The sequence below is a fragment of the Equus asinus genome, chromosome 2, assembly GCF_041296235.1.
Source record: "Equus asinus isolate D_3611 breed Donkey chromosome 2, EquAss-T2T_v2, whole genome shotgun sequence".
In the NCBI taxonomy this organism is placed as follows: domain Eukaryota; kingdom Metazoa; phylum Chordata; class Mammalia; order Perissodactyla; family Equidae; genus Equus; species Equus asinus.
Window position 1 is genome coordinate 102,700,680 of NC_091791.1, and position 17,887 is coordinate 102,718,566.

General features: G+C 41.9%; 1 protein-coding gene across 5 annotated transcripts in view; it reads right to left on the reverse strand.

Annotated features, from left to right (window-relative positions):
- The window catches only part of AGBL1 (AGBL carboxypeptidase 1), an 806,151-nt gene that overhangs the window by 38,609 nt on the left and 749,655 nt on the right, over positions 1–17,887 (reverse strand). The window contains exon 25 of one of the 5 annotated variants that reach the window (XM_070495687.1): positions 1,471–8,753. The exons of the other annotated variants lie outside the window; for them this stretch is intronic. Coding sequence (XP_070351788.1) covers positions 8,726–8,753 — 28 coding nt within the window. The 3' untranslated portion in view covers positions 1,471–8,725. Of the gene's footprint in view, positions 1–1,470; positions 8,754–17,887 lie in introns of those variants that run through there. 5 annotated transcript variants of the gene reach the window in all.

Genomic DNA, 17,887 nt, shown 5'->3' on the forward strand with positions numbered 1-17,887 from the left:
AGAGCACATTCATGGCCTGGTCTAGAACTCTACTCCAGCTGGGGGTCAACAAGCTGCCCAGTTTTCCACGCAGAATCACTGTGACTAGTATCTTCTGCGGCCTCCCTCACTTTCCCTTTTCCAAGTGGGAGTGTTCACTACAGTTATCCTATTCTGGTTACACCATTGTCTACCGAGTGCGTGTGTGTGTGTTGTGCTGTTTATCAATCTATTGCCTCTCTGCTCCAAACTCACCCTTTTGGACTGTGCTGTGAAAATGGATCTGGCTGTTAACTGTTTTCCCCTCAACAGCTTGCACTGATGCGGTACACAGCCCTGAGACAGATTCCAGGAGGAGAAAGGGTTTGCTCCCTGCTTTTGCTGTGCTCCCCAGGCAGGCTCCTGCAGTGTGTGCGGCTTCACCACTGTCACGCTCCTGTGGTGCATGGTGGCCAGCACATCCCAGCAGCCACCAGCTTGCTTGGCATCTCCTCTGTGAGCATTTTGTAGTAGAGTACCTCACTCACTGGAGTCAACACCTCTTTGAGAATAGCTTTCCTAAAGGACAGTTTTCCAGCAAATTCTAGAGGGTAAATTTCCAGCAAGGCTCCCAGCATGGCATCACAGTGACTTCTCGGCCATCACAGAGCTACACAATGGCCTTTCCAACAAGGTCGGATCTCAGCCCTGGATGCTGGGGGTAGAGAGTGGATACCACATAAGGCTCTTCCTTGGGTGTGATATCTCAGCCCAACAGTTGTGGCTGCTCCTTATATCTGCTGTTTCTATATTCTCAAAGTTCTCTTGACTTCTAACTAGTTAATCCCTTACTACTCCCATTCTCTGTCACAGTTAATAGTTCTTTGTATTAAACTTTCCCTGTTCAAATTACTATGTGGTTTCTTTCTTCTGATTGGACCAGACGGTACAATGCATTGACTGCATGTGGGGTTGAACTTGAGATGGTCTCCCTTGGGAAGCGTAAATATGCTCCACACCTGGGAGGAGGGAGCATTAGGATATTTTAACCAAATGGACTTACTGTGGCAAAGAGAGCTGGTGCTCCCCAGATCTGTCTTAGGATCCTGTATGTTTCCCAGCCTTCCTTGCAGGCAGGTTATGTGTTATCTAGCACCTTTCTTTTGACTTCATCTCATATCTCTTGTAACACGAAAGAGTGGGGATTATCAACTGACTTTCTCTTATATTAGAAGATCCCTGAAGACAGGGAGCAAGGCTGAGTGCTCAGCAGTGTATTCCAGGTACCCAGCATATAAACAATATTCAATAAACATTTGCTCATAAAATGATCTCCTGTCACTCAAATAGGTTAGGTTTCTTGGATACTTAGTATGTATCAGGCACTATTCTAAATGAGATATCATCTAAATGAGATGAGAAGTCATCTCAGCTACAACAACTCTATGAGGGCTATGTTATTATTCCCCCCCCCCCTTTACAGATCAGCAAACTAAATGGCTGAAAGGTTAAGTAAGTTTCTCTAAAAGAAATGTATTTCAAAGCAAGAAAGACCAAATCCGAAGGCCGCCACTGGAAACCCTGCACTTTACTTTCTGCCCATGGCCATCAGGAGTCATCAGCTTGAAGGGCCATGTGTTTATCTGGCTTTCTTTCTTGTTCTGGGCTTTGGTTTGTTTTCCACTCAGGTGACCACCGAAAGCCCAGGGAAAGTGGCAGTGATGGGAGAGATAAGCGCTTACCCAAACACGGAGGCAGTGCATCTGCAGGGAGAGTGTATTTGGCTTGAGAAGACAGATACTTACCATAGGCAGGCTAGGCGGGGATCCCAGTGGGAGAACGTGTAAGTGTCAGAAGTGGCAAGAAGCAAGAGCTGGGTGGAAAGAGAGACACCCGCGGGATGGCACTGGGGATGTGGGCCACATCCAGGACTTTTTAGAGAAAATGCTGGAGTTCCTCTTCTGCATGAAAATGACTCTGCCATAAGGTCCCGAGGGAAGACAGGGTTTTGTTTTGTTCTGTTTGTTTTACTGCAGTTCCCCAGAAAAATGAAACCCGGTCAATGTGGAAGCCCAGCCTACCTCCTTGGGGCTGTTGATTGTGATATTTGCTTGGGTCAGTCCCAATTTTGTTCTGCACCTTAGACTAGGTGCTTGCGGTTGCAGAGTCTCCCTCCAGAGAGGTGGAACAGCCCCATCCCTTTCCACCATCTCAGTTAGGAACATGTTCAGCTATCTGAAATAGAATTCTGATTACAGAGGCTTCCAAGAGCAAGGCTTTGTTTTTCTTCCACAACAACAGCAGAGGCATGCAATTACTCCTGTCATTTTAGTGACTCAGCCATATTAGGTCCAGAATTTCTGCCATTCATGTGGCTTTCCTCTCCTGGTCACAGGAAGGCTGCTGCAGCTCCAGCTATCATATCTCTATACAAGACAGGAAGACTGTGGAAGGAGGAAGAGGTGTTGGCAACCACATCCATTTTCTTTAATCAGGAAAGCAAACATTTTTATAGCTCACCTTGTCCCACTCTCTTCCCAGTGGACTTCCACTAAGAGCTTTTTGGTGAGATCTGGGTTGCAAGTCTTCCCATAGAAGCTGGGAAATTGGGAATCAGATTTATCAGGATTGTCTCTGAACAACCACGTTTTGGGTTGGGCACATTGCCACCCTGCCCCCAAAGTTGGGTTTCTCAGAACAAGAAGCAATGGGAGACTAAATACTGGATGGACAACTGACTGTATTGGCCACGCTTCCTGGTTAATACGTCAGACCCTACTCTGTTTCCATTAGCTCTACTGTCTTACATCTTGCAATTTGTCCTTGAAGTTCCTGCGTGCTTTGGCTCTGTGTCCAGGGACCAGGCTGTAGAAGATATGGGTCCTCGTGGAGCTGCGCATCAAGTAGCAGACAGCATGTTAAACTTTATAGGTTGAAAGACAAATGTTATTAGTCTTGCCCTCATTCCTCCGATACTGATAGGAAAGCTCTGGCCTGGCACAGAGCCTGGCGCACGGTGTGCAGCTGGGTCTGGATTTCGTGGACATCAGAGGAATTGAATCAGAGGACTTGTCAGAATGTACCAGATAGTGGCCAGTGTGCCACGAGAATATAGGTGTCTAGAATTTTCCAGCCTAATACAGCCTGATATGACACCTGGCACACACTGAGCACTTTGCTTTTTTTCTTTCTCTCTGTAATTTTTTTTTTTTTTCTAACAAATTGCTTTGTTTACACTTTGGAAATTACTTTGTAGCCCTTTCAGAAGCACTTGTTGACAGAGCCGCGCTACAGTGAGGGTGGCTGAGAAGATGTGGATTAATCAGCCTCGCAGACACCCGAGGCTGGAGCTCCGGTTCAGCAGCCCGCCTGTCACCCACATCCGTCACCGCCTCCGCTGTTCCGCCAGCTTCCCCGGCCTTCCAGCCGGTGGCCAGGGCTCTTCAAACGCCGCTGAGGACAGGACTCGATGCTGCTTTATTCAAGTCGCTTTCACAGCTTCCCACAGCTGCAGTTGGGAATCTTTTGTTTGTATTTGTAAACTAAGTGAATGTGACATGGAAGTCACCAAAGGGGAATAAATCTGGAACATTGAAATGCTGTTTTTACAGTCACATTTCTAATCATAACTGCCCTTTAAAACCCACATAAAATCATCGCCTTAAGTTCCTCTGCTTTCTAGTCTCTGTGTGGCTCTCTGCGATCCCACAGCATGACAGAAGCAAGATTCCGTTTTTAGTCTGACCTGACACCGGCTAAACACTATCGTGGACTCTTTCTGTCTCCATAACCTCTCTCCTTACAGAGCTGTTGTTGGAGATGGGGAACTGACACGTGTGTTCCAGTTAGAGAGCATTGCGCTGCGCTGCTGGGGGCGAGTGTGGTCCCAGCGATCTCAGAGAGGAAAGGGGTGTAAAAGAATGAGGCTGCGCCTCCCAGCTGGCCCCTGGAGGAGCTCAGTGTCTCTCCTCTCACCGTTATGGTGACAGCTGGAAAATTTCTGCCATCAGCTACCTTGCCTGCAGGCCTAGAATTTGCCCTGCTTTCTCTGGCTTCTCCTGAGCTGTCCCTTTCTCTGAGTGGATCTGTTGCCTTACAGCACAGCCAATGGATTCCAGCATACAATTAATTTCATTGTCACATGTACAACGGCATCCTGCACTGAGGGAACTCACAGTGCCCACATTATTGGCTTAGCCAAGTAACTTGGAAAACACAGAGGGATAGATCCTGTAATTGAGCCTGGGTGTCACACAAGACAGGAGGAGGGGGCTCAGGGGACCAAAGGACAGGATAGAAGGGTCTGGAGAGGGGGAGGGGAGAGGAGTCTGGGAGAAAAATCGGCTGAGTTCATTTTCCTGCCCATAAGAAAAAGACATCTTTTCAGCCCGGAGGATTATAAAATAGTGCCAGACCACTGTGACGCAGGTTGCAGTGTACATTTATTCTATGCATTTCACGTTTTAAACTTAAACCCTATGTGTGTCTAATTTATTATAACGCAAGCTTGGGAAATGTGGTGCGATGTATCTAAGAGAAGAACAGTCCAGAGTGTTGGAGTGCATTCTATGCTCCTAGCCACAATTTTCTCAAACACAGTGTTTTAAAGGTATTTATTAACATATGTAAGGTTTCTTTTGGCAGTCCATGAAGGCAGAAATGTTATTATTTCCCTCACCTTGTGTCTGGTACCCCGTATGTACCAATAGCAACTACCAAGCAACTATTAAAGCTGATATGTGTTGTGTGTTAATAGGAGACAAGCACACCTTTAAGTACTGTAGTAACTGGTTCCAGGAGCTGTAATGTTAACCACTACACTATACCGACCCCCTAACTTGTAAATGTAACATAGGAGGTGCTCAACAAATATTTATTTTAGCCATGCATGACTTCAAGGAGCAAATGCTGAGAGCTTTTGGAGTAGTTTTCTTCATCTGTTACTTTCTTTTTACCTATGTATAGGTCAAAATAGAGGAACAAAGTAACAGAAGGGGGAAAAAAAAAAACACGTGAAAAGCACAAAAACATCAACTGCTTCATTCTCCCGCTTATTGGTCCATTTGAAGATTCATACACTCTGGGCTATTGTCCTAAATGGATGATCCCAAAAGACTTACTTATTCTTGGCCCACGAGGAGTTGTTGGACCTTTTCCTTGTTTAATAGCTTTCTAGACCATTAAAGAGAGAGAATAAAGAGTAAATCATCCGATGCTTCTATTTTGCCACTGGAAACATTTGGTTGACAGCACTCCCATCCTGCAGACACATTCTGAAGGTTTATCAGCACATGAGTCTCCTTGGAGAGGTGAATTGACTTCTCCCTCTCAGTAGCTCACAGCAGCTTTTAGCTGCATTTCATAATTCTGATCTTTGAGCATTTATCTGAAAAGATAATGGACGAAAAACACTCTATTAAAAACGTAGAGCAGGGGCACAGTGCTATCTGATGACTGTCTTATTTTGTTTTTATAACTGAGATTCATCATAGAATCTACAGACGAAGGGCGTTGGAAATGATCTTGCCCAACTTGCTCGATTGTTAGTTGGGAAAGTGAGAGATCAGGAAACTGAAGCAAGCCCATCAAGCTTGTTTTGGACAGAACTCCAACCAAGGTCCCCTGACATCCAAACCAGAGTTCTTTCCACTGTAGGATGTCCTGAGTCAGGGGAGCCTATGTTATCGGAATTGGGTAAGATCCCAGGGATTACAAGGAGATGGTAGTAAAGACAGGACTCAGGAGTGGGTGGAATAGAGCTGCTCTTTAAAGGAATCAGATGAATAGAAAGTGGATGGAGTGAAAGAAAATACAGGCAGCGGCTAGAACATTATGAGTGGAGAAGGGAGACTTAAGGTCACGCTCAGAGGCCAATTTGAAGGCCAGTTAGGAAGTAATCTATGGAAAGTCTCAAATACCAGAATTAGAGGTAACACTGTATTGTTGATAATTCTGTTATTATTCATTCAATTGCATTTACAAATTATGCCTCAATATTTAGAAGACTGATTCAAACTTGGCCTTAAAAAATCACCATGGAGACCATAGAGAACTAACAATTCTGTTTCCACCAGGAAATCTCTCACAGACAGTCAAGCCCAGAACATTTTTTTGAGCACTTAAATGCTAGCTAAAAAAATCTTTCCATCAGAAATAAAATCAGCTTGGATTCATGTAACTAGACTTAATGGAATGAAATTTCTCCAAAAGGTTAATTTCTGCCTTCAGCAAAACCTTCATAATGGGCCATTATATGGTAAACAGTGGAACAGGAGAACGGGGAGCATGCCATAGTCGATGTCATTGCAAAGCAGTTTTGGAAGAAAATACAATACTTGGGTCCAGCACATGAAGAGCAATCCTGCCCTTGCCTCATGGGGTTGACCACACATGACCTAATTGATTATTTTCCTCCAAAGTCTGGTCATTTGATTTATTCTTGGCAATTCTCTTTTTTAACAATTCTCTGACCTGCACTCTCGTGCAAATCTACACAGTCAAAAAAGAAAGACGTGTTTCCAGGCACCCTTTTCACATAAGCCCTCCACACTTTCAAATCATCTCCTTGGCTACAGAGCAATCCATTTCAGATCCTGAAAGATCTGGACTGTTGGCATTAATCAAATGACTTGAGTAATGGCTGAATATCCCCTCCCCACTTTTACATGTGTTGACAGAGCCTAAAGCTAATGCTTATGTCTATTCTTGTTATAACATCATGTTTAGAAAGTTACTTGGTTGTTTATATGCGTGTTAGGGAATTTTACATGATACATTAGCAATAGTTGATATAAAAGGGCTCTTGAGGAGAGAGTGTCCAAAGGAACTTTGCACTAAATCTTGGGAAACCTGGGTTTGAGTCCTGTTTGTCTGCTAGCTGGCTAACCTCAGAGTTCATCTTCTTTTAGCATCACTTCTTCCATCAGAATAGTGTACAAGCTGCCTAAGATACCTTTTAAATTGCTTCCAGCTTTGTAATTGTATGATTCCACATGTACATTTATCTTGTCTTCCAAAATACCAACCAGAACCACAAAAAGGCATTTAATAAACGTCGATAGATAGCATCGCATATGACTATTCTTTTTACTACTTATTTGTCTTCCTCCAAACCATCCCAGATTTTTTAAGCACCAGCTAAAGAGCCTGAATATTGTACATTTCATTTTGTTTATATATTTAGGCAACTATATTGCCTTCAGGGTTATGGTTATAAATGATGGCATTGGCTTCATTTAAGAAGCAAATAACTCCAGGAAAAATGTGTCCCAAGAGAATTCAAAGTGTTTCCACCCAAAGTCCTCCCCACCCCCTGACCACACACATACTTTAAAGTTTCAAAATGTGTGAAATGAAAAAGTCATGTTAGCATGAAGAGACGGCAACAAAGCAACAACAGCAGCATCAAAAACACCACTATTCATTGTGCTGCTCTATTTTTTCAATTAAAGAGTTTAACACTTTTTTATGTGGATGCTTATGAAAATAATTGTCAAGTTATCCTGGGTATTTTCTTTGTTATCATTTGATTTCTTAGATCCCCAAATCTGAAATGGAAAGCTAATACTAGTTTGATGTCATAGAAGATAAATGTGTTTCCTTTCACTCATATGCCAGAAATTATACCATAATACTTGTGTTTTTTTGAAGGGAGCTATCTACAACAAAAGAAAATGTTTCTTAAACAAAAAGGCCAAACTGGAATGTTTACATCTAAGTAAGCATTTCAGAGGCCTCCCTTGCCTTTTGGTGATCATAAAATAAACAAATATCCTACAACAATGCCCCCAACACAAAGGACCTTCTCCTTTCATTGGCACCTGATGGCCTTCCCTGCCTCCTCCTTTCTCAGGCTGATCCCTTATACTTACGTAATAGTGTTAAATATGTGGCCACATGCATCATATCATCTTTTCATAGTTGCCCTAAGTGGAAGGTAGGACAGCATTTTTGTTTTCACTCTAGAGGGTTTTTCAGAGATTTAATTACTTGCCTAAAGTCACACTCTCAGCAATTAAACTGGAGCAAGAACCTGATTCCTAATTCCCATCCCAGTGGTGTTTGCACTGTATTCTGCAGGATGGGAAGGAGCGAGCCATTGTCTATATTATTCTTTGTCATTTATTTGTGCCCTTTCTATTAGAATTTGGGGCAACACAAATATAAGATTTATAGTATGGTTTCATGGACAAGCAAGCAGGATAGAGAAGAGAGAAGAGTGGAGCATAGATTGTTCAGATTCAAGATAGCCAAGTTGCAAAGACCTTTGCCTAGCTGCTCACCAAAGTATTAGCCACCTAAAAATGTTTATGCAATTGGGGAAAGGCAGGTCGGTGATCTCCGGGGAGAGGCATCTCACTCTGTTTATCTGTGAACAGAACATATGGGACTTCAGTTGAACACCAGAGATGAATGCCAATGACCATAAAGGTGGTTATTATCAAGAGTTTGCCAGTTTGTTCAAAGCTGAAACACTGGCTTTCCGGAAAGTCTGGATTCTTCTGAAGATCACCAAGCTGATTGGTAACGCCAAGCAGTTCTAAGATTTTAGAAACTCCTGGGTGTCGAGCTGGTTCTCTGAAAGGAGCTTCTGGATCCTGCTCTCAAATAATCTTGTGACTTTTCGCTGCTGATCATTGGTGTTACTCAGATGCTTTTCCCTGAGACGAGGCCATGCCGGCAAAGGTGGTAGAAATTCATGGATGGAGTCAGACCTCTCAGTTGATATTTGAGGGATGTGATCAGTTGCCAGGATTATGACACGCAGCTATCCCAGTTGTGTATTGTCCAGATGCCTAGAAAAAGGTAGCGTAAAACTCATTCCTTGAACCAAATGACGATATTCGTTTTGTCCAGAGCCACAAAGGGCAGACCTTGAAAGAGTGTCTCAACATATGTTCTTTCCTACTCAGAAAAACTCTAGACCATGTTTCGCTATTATTATTACATACATCGGATATTTTCTTATTAACAAAACGGTTCAAGATCTGATCTGAGGAGACTGAATAGTGTTAATGTAAATGAAATGAGAAAGAATATAAGTAAATAGTAGAATGGGGAGGAGGAGATGACAGAGATTGGAAAAAACTGTAAATAACTCATAAATTAACACAGCTTAAATCAACATTCAGCAACTTCTAGTATAAAAATAAACAAGTAGACTGCAAGTGAAAATTTTATTAAGTTCATTCATCCCAATGCAATACCTTATTGCCAGAAACTTTGGGATTAGATGAGGCTCGGAACAGACAGAGGGACACATACTAAACTGTCAAAAGAAGGATACAATTCACACACATGCACAAAGCATGCATGATACAGGATGAAAAGGAAGACTGAGGGATGGAGCACACTTGTCCGTAAGATTCATATCTTCTTCCACATTGGTAAGGGCTCCGTAACTCACTACCATGTCATGCAAAGAGCAGAAGCAGTGGAGCAAGCCAGCCCTGGATTCAAGTAATGGCTCCCTTCCATGTTAGCTGAATAATCTCAGGCAAGTGGCTTGACATCTCTGAGCCTCAAGGAAAACCAGGTTTAGTGTCAGGATTGATATGCACTGAAAACAGGCCAGAAAAATCCTTCTACAAACAAGGTGACTCTTGGAAAGTTCTCTCTCATCCTCCTGCGTGAGCTGTGTGCTTTTTCTGTCATTGCTTCTCTCTGTGGTCTTCTCTACCTCTCTTTCCTCTGCAGCGTGGATTCTGCCAACACAGGGGCTCAACATCTTTATAACTTCAGTTCGCATATCATCCTTCATGGCCTCAATTTTGCCTTGTGACTTTTCAAAACCTCTCTTCCCTGAGCTAGTTAGAACATTATCTCAATACTCTTAGTTTAAAAGGTCCGTACAGAGATCTGATTTGACTGGACTAGCTTATTCTTTTTTTTATTAGCTTTATTTTTATTTCTTGAGATACAACTTGCATAGAAAAAACTCCGTAAAATTTAAGTGCCATCTGTCTATCTGTCTATATATGACTATATTCATATATACATATGAATTTGTGGCCCTTGAAGTACTTGCTCACCTTTGGTTTAATGATGTCAGTGGGAGGATGAGGTTATGTAATACACAATGTTACAAGCCAGGCTTGCTTTTCCATCAGTGGCCTTGAGAGGAGGGATTGCCCTAGAGGTCTGTGAAAGGCAGGTAGACACAATGATTGAAATTTCGAGTACACTGGTACATGGAAATATTTTTTTCAATGGCTGCTACCAATAACGATTATCTATCCTGAATTCTACTATTGATCTTTCATCTATTTAAAATAGTCTTCTGCCTAGATCTTAGTCTAAAAATAACTTTTCTTATTATTTGTAAATTAAGCTTATGTAAGGCCTAAGGAAGAGAACTTCTTAGTTTATCTCAAACAGTTTGTTATAGCAATACACAACCAGGCTTCCTAGACCTCAAAACTTTATTCAGGCCATGGCAATAGTTTGCAAAGTCCACCTCCTGCTCTGATGATGCATAGAAATTCTAGTGGTTGCCCTGTGGCATCCAATCCTTCAGACCATTGCTCTGATGACTTGGCAATTCTTTACCTTGACTTCTATTGTTAGTCCTGCTTTTATATAATCATTCTGCACGTGTCTTAAAGCCAAACTCTTCAACAAAGAAAAGCCTGAGTGACTTGCAAAGTCACCATCCAGAAGGCACCCTTGCTGGTGTGGAATAGAGCTTTTGCACCAGGTCACTTCATAAGTCTAAGGAATGCCTATCAGCTAACAGGCTCCTTTTGGCTCAGGAGTTAAATCCATTGTGTTCAGGGTCATGATGTCACTGGGAACAAATATAGCAATCTATGCACTTTGAGTCTCTTAGAAAGAGGTTGTGTATATGGTAGGTAGACTAAGCTATTCAGAAAAGGTCATCATAACTGGCAAACTTCTTGCTTGGCCTGAAAGGCTTAAAGTCTGGATACGTTTCTGGGATTAAAACTAACGTTATTCATTTTGTTTGGAAAAAGATTTATGTACTAAGGATAAAGCAGGAGGAAGTAAAGTCATGGAGATGCAAGTTGGCAAGGCAGATCATGATGAATTCATCCACAGGAACTTTTGTAGGAGAAAGGGGAGAGTAGAGAAAGGCTCAAAAACCTTCTAAACAGGAGAAAGTGAAAGAGGACAATGGAACAGGAGAGAAGCATGAGAAGAAAGTGAGAGTAGAAGGAAAGTAGAAGAAAAGGGAAATAGAAAGAAAAGAAGGGAGAAGAAGCAATATTAGTGTTTTCCTTCCCTTATAGATAAGAGTTCTTCTCTTCTCCCTGGTCCAGTGACAGCTGACTCTCCTCTCAAGAAAAGAAGGAAAGCTCCCATCAACGATAGGAAGTCTGTCAGCACCTTTTGGGTGGACAGCAACTTAGCCTACACAGAACAAGGCATGAGATAGCATGAGCATCTGTATAATGTAGAGAAGTTCTCTACATGCTCTGAGATACAAGACAGAAAACCTAAAATGGAGTAGCAACAAATATTTAGGATTGGTGTTAGGAAAAGTTTTTTAACAACTAGTGTTATACGTTTTCTAGAAGGGGCCTGATACTCCTATGTCCCATGGTCACACACCATGTCTGTTAAGATAGTGGTTCTCAATGTGTGTTCCCTGGACCAGTGTTATCAACACCACCTAGGAACTTGTTAGCAAGGCCAACTTTGGAGCCCAGCATATATCAACTGAATCAGAATCTCCAGGATTGGGTCTCAGCACTCTGTTTTAACAAGCCATCCAGGTGATTTTTATGTGGCTTAAGTGTGAGAGCCACGCTGTAAGGAAATCTTAGGATTCTTCTTATGCATGTAGAGAGTATTTGGTGCCAAAAGGTGAAGTCATGTATCCAGGGAACCTCTGAACAATCAGGGTCTGGTTTCTTCCCCTCCTTAGTTTCCTCTCTATTTTCAGGCTTCTTCCCACTTCTGAAAGCTAATAGTTTCAGAAATGTTATGCCTCTCTCTCCTGAGTAGGGAACAAACCAAGAAGCCGAAAAAATAACAGGGCTGCCGTGCACCCTCCTCATTCACTGTACTTGCTGGGATCATGATTAACAGATGAATTGGCACAGAGCTTTTCAATAGAGAAGCTCTTCAAAGCTAATATCACAACTAACAGAGCTCTCCTTTAAAGTAATATGCTGGCCACAGACCTAATCAATATGATCTGGGCACCCTTGCCGTAAAATTGAGCCTTGAAGCATCCTGCTAAGATTATACACCTTTCTACCCTAAATGGGATTAAATGTTCTCCATGTCCTTGCCAATGAAGACCATTGATTGTGCCATTGGGATAGCAATGTCCTTCCAGGCAGACCTGTGTGCAGCACTTATCACTAATCTATCATGCTGCAAGCATGTATATGTGTGCGTCCATGTAAGTGTATGCACATGTGTGTGCGCATGTGCATGTGTTCACATATCAATATACATTCTGTCTAGGTATTAGATTTGATTTGGGAATTCTATACCCCTGTTACAATCATAAATTGAATGCAAATCAAGTACAATAGTTGAAGTACGCTTATGGAGAACCTCGTTTGTATGTGTAAATGTTGAGTACTTTTGGTGCATTGTCTGGAGTGATGCCTCCAGGAAGGTGTAACGCTATCATGGCCTTGTCCGAGGAAGTAGAAGATTTTTGTCTAACTTACACGATTTCAAATCTTGATTCTGCCACTCACTTATTAGCTGCATGAATTAGGGTAAGTTTTTGAACTCCTCTAAGCCACAATGATCTAGTCTGTACAATGAGGGAAATAATATTTGACTTGAAGTTTTATAGTGAGCATTTTGTGAAATAATAATCTCAATAAACAAATGGAAATTAGAGGGTGCTAAATGATGAATGATATTATAAAAAGACATGGTCTTGCTCTCAGGGAGCAAATAGTGTACTTGCAGAAAAATGACAGACACATGTGAAGCATCAAACCACAATAAAAGAGATAAATGGCCAATTAGCAGAGCATGAAAGGATATGGTTAATTGCCTAATAAAAGCTTTAAGGGGTTATAGATGGAAGAACAGAGAGAGCAGGAGTTATAGGAGAAGATATTGAGATCAGGAATGATTTGAGCTGGGCCTTGAAGGGAGGAAGAAGGAGCAAGAAAACATGAGGAGGTGATAAAATGCAGGGTAGTCTTAGGAGATGGCGGATGGGCCACTGCAGCTGAAAAGCTGGCTCCAGGACCGTGTGCATTTGAAGATATGCCTCGAAAGGCAGGCTGGGGCGGGCTGAATTGTAGAGGCCTTTGAATGTCAAGCTAATGCATCATTTGGACAACTGAAGGAGACTGTCTTTCCCATTCACTTTAATCTGTCCCAAATTCAACATATCTAGTTATCCCTTCTACCCATTCATCACGTTTTCAAAGTTTCCTGGGCTAAGAGAGAGACAAGAGGCAAGAGATAAGGAATGGGCACATCCCCTCATTACTGATGTTTGGCTCTGGTGATTGCATCACTTGGCCATCATCCCTCAGGACGCAAGGCTGTCTCCTGCCCGCTGCAGCCCTCTGGGTGGGAATCCTTTTGCATTTTCTGCCTTTTTATTTTCTACATGCTTTGATCAAATTTTCCCAGTCAGATTCAAAACATCTCATCCTTGTCATCAAGGCCTTTTCTCACAGCTCTGATAATAAACTGATTAATATTTCTCAAAATTCCCTAAACCGGTACCCCCATCTCAACTGTTTATTCTGAAGTTCAATTTTTGCATTTGTAATTCTTCTCATTGGTAATAGCTCCCTTGCAATCTTTACTTGTTACCTCTTTTCCACTCTAGATTGTTTCATTATGACTCTTTTTATTTAGTTTTGTATAATGAATGGAAAATAGTTTTATAGATTCCCTTTTTGATCATAGTTGATATTCTGTGTCACTTAGTGGCTTAATTTATAGCATTTACATGTGTAACTACTCATTAAATGTCATCAGTCTTCTGCCTTCTCTTTAGTTTTTCTTTTTTTATAAATTTCTTGGTTTTGCGGCCAGCCCCTGGACTAACGGTTAAGTTCGGTGTACTCCACTTTGGCTGCCTGGGTTCAGTTCCCTGGTGTGGACCTACAGCATTCATTAGCAGCCATGCTGTGGTGGTGACCCACATGTAAAATAGAGGAAGTTTGGCCCAGACGTTCACTCAGGGTGAATCTTCCTCAGTAAAAAAATAAATTAAAAAAAATTCTTGGTTTTGCTTTCTTGTTATGCCTTTTGTTATACGAATTATATTCTTTCACTGTAATTTTACTGGTGAATTTTCAATGTTGATACTATTATGTATTATATTAAGGCATTCCAAAAAATACTGTTATTAAAGTAAACTTTGTTTTATATTTATTAGCCTTCTTCTTTGCTAATTTCTACTTCTAAACTGGTTGCATCTTTAAGGATTTATCTTCATCTATCTAGGCTAAAATAATGCACCCCAGTCAGTGAAAGATTGAAAAATTAGAAAACTATATCAGTTTTCCCTTTGTGACTGAGAACAGGTGCTTTTAAATAAGAGTTAGCATATAGAGTTAGTACTGATTTATTAAGTAACTTTTTCACAGAGACCTGAGCACCCAGGGACATGAAAGTGGTAACTCTGTTTCATGAAGATTTCATTGTACCCAAACACCTCAGCAGTCCTTGTGAGGTACAGTTCTCCTGAAGGATACATGGAGGGGGGCATTCTAGGAAACTATGAACTCTACAACTGGCTAAGACTTTGACTACAAGATGGGGAGCCCAAGAGAAGTAGGCATATCATATGCAAGTCTTGGTTAAATCCTGGACCATGGGAAGTCTGAACCATACGTGCTGGGCCACCTTCTGCCGTCATTCTATCCTGTCCCACTAAACAGCTCCAGGTCCCATGTTCATGCTCAAGTTTGGGTGTAAGAAGGAAAATAAACTATGTCTAAGAGAGCACATTTTTACAGAGATCCATGGAATTGTGATTAAGAAATTTGGCACAAGCCTGGAGACATATTGTTTGAATTCAAATCTCAGCTCAATCACATAATAGCTGTGTACACTACATCAATACTCTGTGCCTCAGTTTCCTCAAATGTAAAATGGAGACAATAATAGCACTTAGCTCATAAGTTGTTGTGAAGATTCAAAGAACTAATGCATGTAAAATTCTTAGACTATTCCTGGCCCATGGAAAGTGTTATATGATATTTGCTAATATCACTACTTGTGGTAAGCAGAATTATAAAAATGAACCTCAGTGAATCTTGCCCTTATGTAATCCCTTCCTCTCTTAATCAGGGGTAGAAGCTGTGAATATGATGAGATTTCACTACTGTGACTATGCTGCATCCTACAGTCACAAGGAAACGAATTCGGCCAACAGTGTGACAGAGCTTAGAAGCAGACTCCTTCCCTGAGCCTCCAGATAAGACCCCGGGGTTGGCTGACACTTGGGTTTCAGCTTTGAGGTGCCTTGAGCAGAGAACCCAGTGCAGTTCTGCTGTACTTCTGACCTACAGAACTGCAAGATGGTAAGTAGATGTTGCTTCATGCCACTAAGTTTGTGATAATTTGCTTTGCAGAAATATAAAACCACAGCACAGTAAGTGACATCACCCATGAGATTTCCCTGTACTCCTAAGGCCATAGCAGACTGAGCGAGGCATCCCCTACCTGCTTCTTCTCCCTTGTCTCACTCTCATCCCATTGGGACTTCTGACACTGGGGGCAATTTCTCAGCTGAAGCCATCCCTGTTACATCATCTTGCCATATTCTCTGGCCAAATATATTGCGACACCACTTATAAAGCACCATGAGAGAAGTTGCCTCAGTTATTTCTATTTATAATCTCCTTCTTCTTACTACAAAAACTCTACTCTCTTCAGGGGCCACCAAATTTGTGTCCTTGAAACCTCCATTTTGTTTTTGATTCATATAAGAATTTGCTTAGGAAGGAGAGAGAGAGAGAGTGGGTTTGTGTGTGTGTGTGTGTGTGTGTGTGTGTGTGGGTGTGGGGGTTGTGTGTGTGGCAACAGGGGATGGGCAGCTAATTATTGATGCTTCTGAGACTTGAGTGTTGACTTCCTTCCACCTCTCTGGGTCCCGATTTTCCTTGCCTGTTTTTAGTGTTAAGAGTCCCTGGTCCTGTCATCATATAGTCACTTCAGATGAGAAAAAAAAAGACCAACCAACTAACCAGAACAAAAACATTCAGAAGAAGAGCAGCTTGGCTCAGGCAAACCATCTTTGCAGAATATCATTGGCTTTTGCCAAACGACCTGGAATCCATTTCCAACAGAGGTGGGAGAAGGTAGGAGGGCAAGTCCTGTTTCTCCTGTTGCTCCTTGCTGACTGGCCTTGTTGACATGGCTGGCTCCCTTAGAGCACTGGTAAGTAGAAGTTAAGTGAGATTAAGAAGCAGTGGCAGTTTAGGGTTTGGAGATCAGAGATCCCGACCTAATAAATCGATTATCACTTGAAACTAGGTAATGGTTATATGATGCTCATAGGTCTCTGTATGTAAAGTTGTCCTTGTTTTGGGGTGGCTACAAAATAGAGCTCTAAAAAAATATAGCCACTGGGAACACCTTATATTGTTCAGAACACTCAAGGGCATGATAGAGAGCTGAAAAGTTATTTCCAGACCCACAGCAGACACCTTAAGAGAAATCCTGGTTTTCCCAACCCAAACCTGGTTTTGTTGATTGGGGCCACATCCCTCTACGATGTTTACTTAACCTCTGTTTGAAATTCATGTTATTTATCTTTAAAAACGTCGCTCTCAACATTTGACTTAGAATGTGCTTCATATATTTCGCATACACATTACCATCCGCCACCATCAACCCACTGGGAGAGTTCTTCAAAAGGCCGCACAGCATTTTAATCTAGAAATACGGAAAGGAGTCCGAACAAAATTAAGATTAATAGGTACACGGGGAAAGAATAGGTCCCGGCAAAGTTTGAAAATAAGATGCTGAAAATTACAGATCGGTTTCTAATTGAATTTGACGAAGAAAGCACGAAGGCAAGTTTGCCTTAAGGAAGAAAAAAGAAAAGAATGAAGCGTGCACTACCACCGAGGATCATTTCCTTCTAGGAGGTATGGCACCATGGAGAGGATGGGAGGAGCATACACACTCAGTTCAGATGCTCACTTGGTTTCCCTCCTCGCTGTTTACTTTACACACATTACTGAATATCCCTAAGACTGTTTCTTCATCTAAAAAATGGGAATAATAATACTTAGGATGCAGGAGTTTTGTGAAAAATAAACCCTCAACCCAATGGCTGGTACATGATGAGAGCTCATAGTAACTTGGTTACTACTATTGTCATTATTATCATCATTTTCATATGCAAATAAAATGGCTGAAGCTTCCAAGCTATAGAGTGGGAACTGTAATGCTCTGGAAATGAATTTGCAGATTTTCTGCTTCTGCTGAATTCTCTTTGACAGTCTCTACTCATAGTCTTTTTATCTGAAATGAACAATCTCATCTTCCGTTTACTCAAAATATGACTAGAACCCAGCTATTTGGGGTAGTAAAGTTTTACTGAAGATTTGAGGGCATAGGGATGGGGTGAAATTAGACCCCAAACAACAGGAAACAACTTAAAATTAAACACTAGACATCGTTTTTATGAGTCAGGATTTCTCATGAGCCCTCTTTTCAACTTGGATTTGGGCCACTTGCCATGTTGAGAAGCCCTTTACCTCTCTCTTCTTCTCTGTCCTTTTCTGCCAGCGCACATGCCCCAAATCTCTGTTACTATCTAATGCACAGCAGAGCAGCTCTCAGTCCTTCCCCCCAACAATGCTCCCATTTGTATATCCCCAAATTCATTGAAGTGCCTCACTGGGCAAAAGTTCCATCTTCCTGGGATCCCTACCCGTAGCAACTGTGAGAACCAGGAGCGGCCAGGAGGGATGTGCATAGAGGATTTTCACATGCTGAGTCGCCCTGTGGTTGT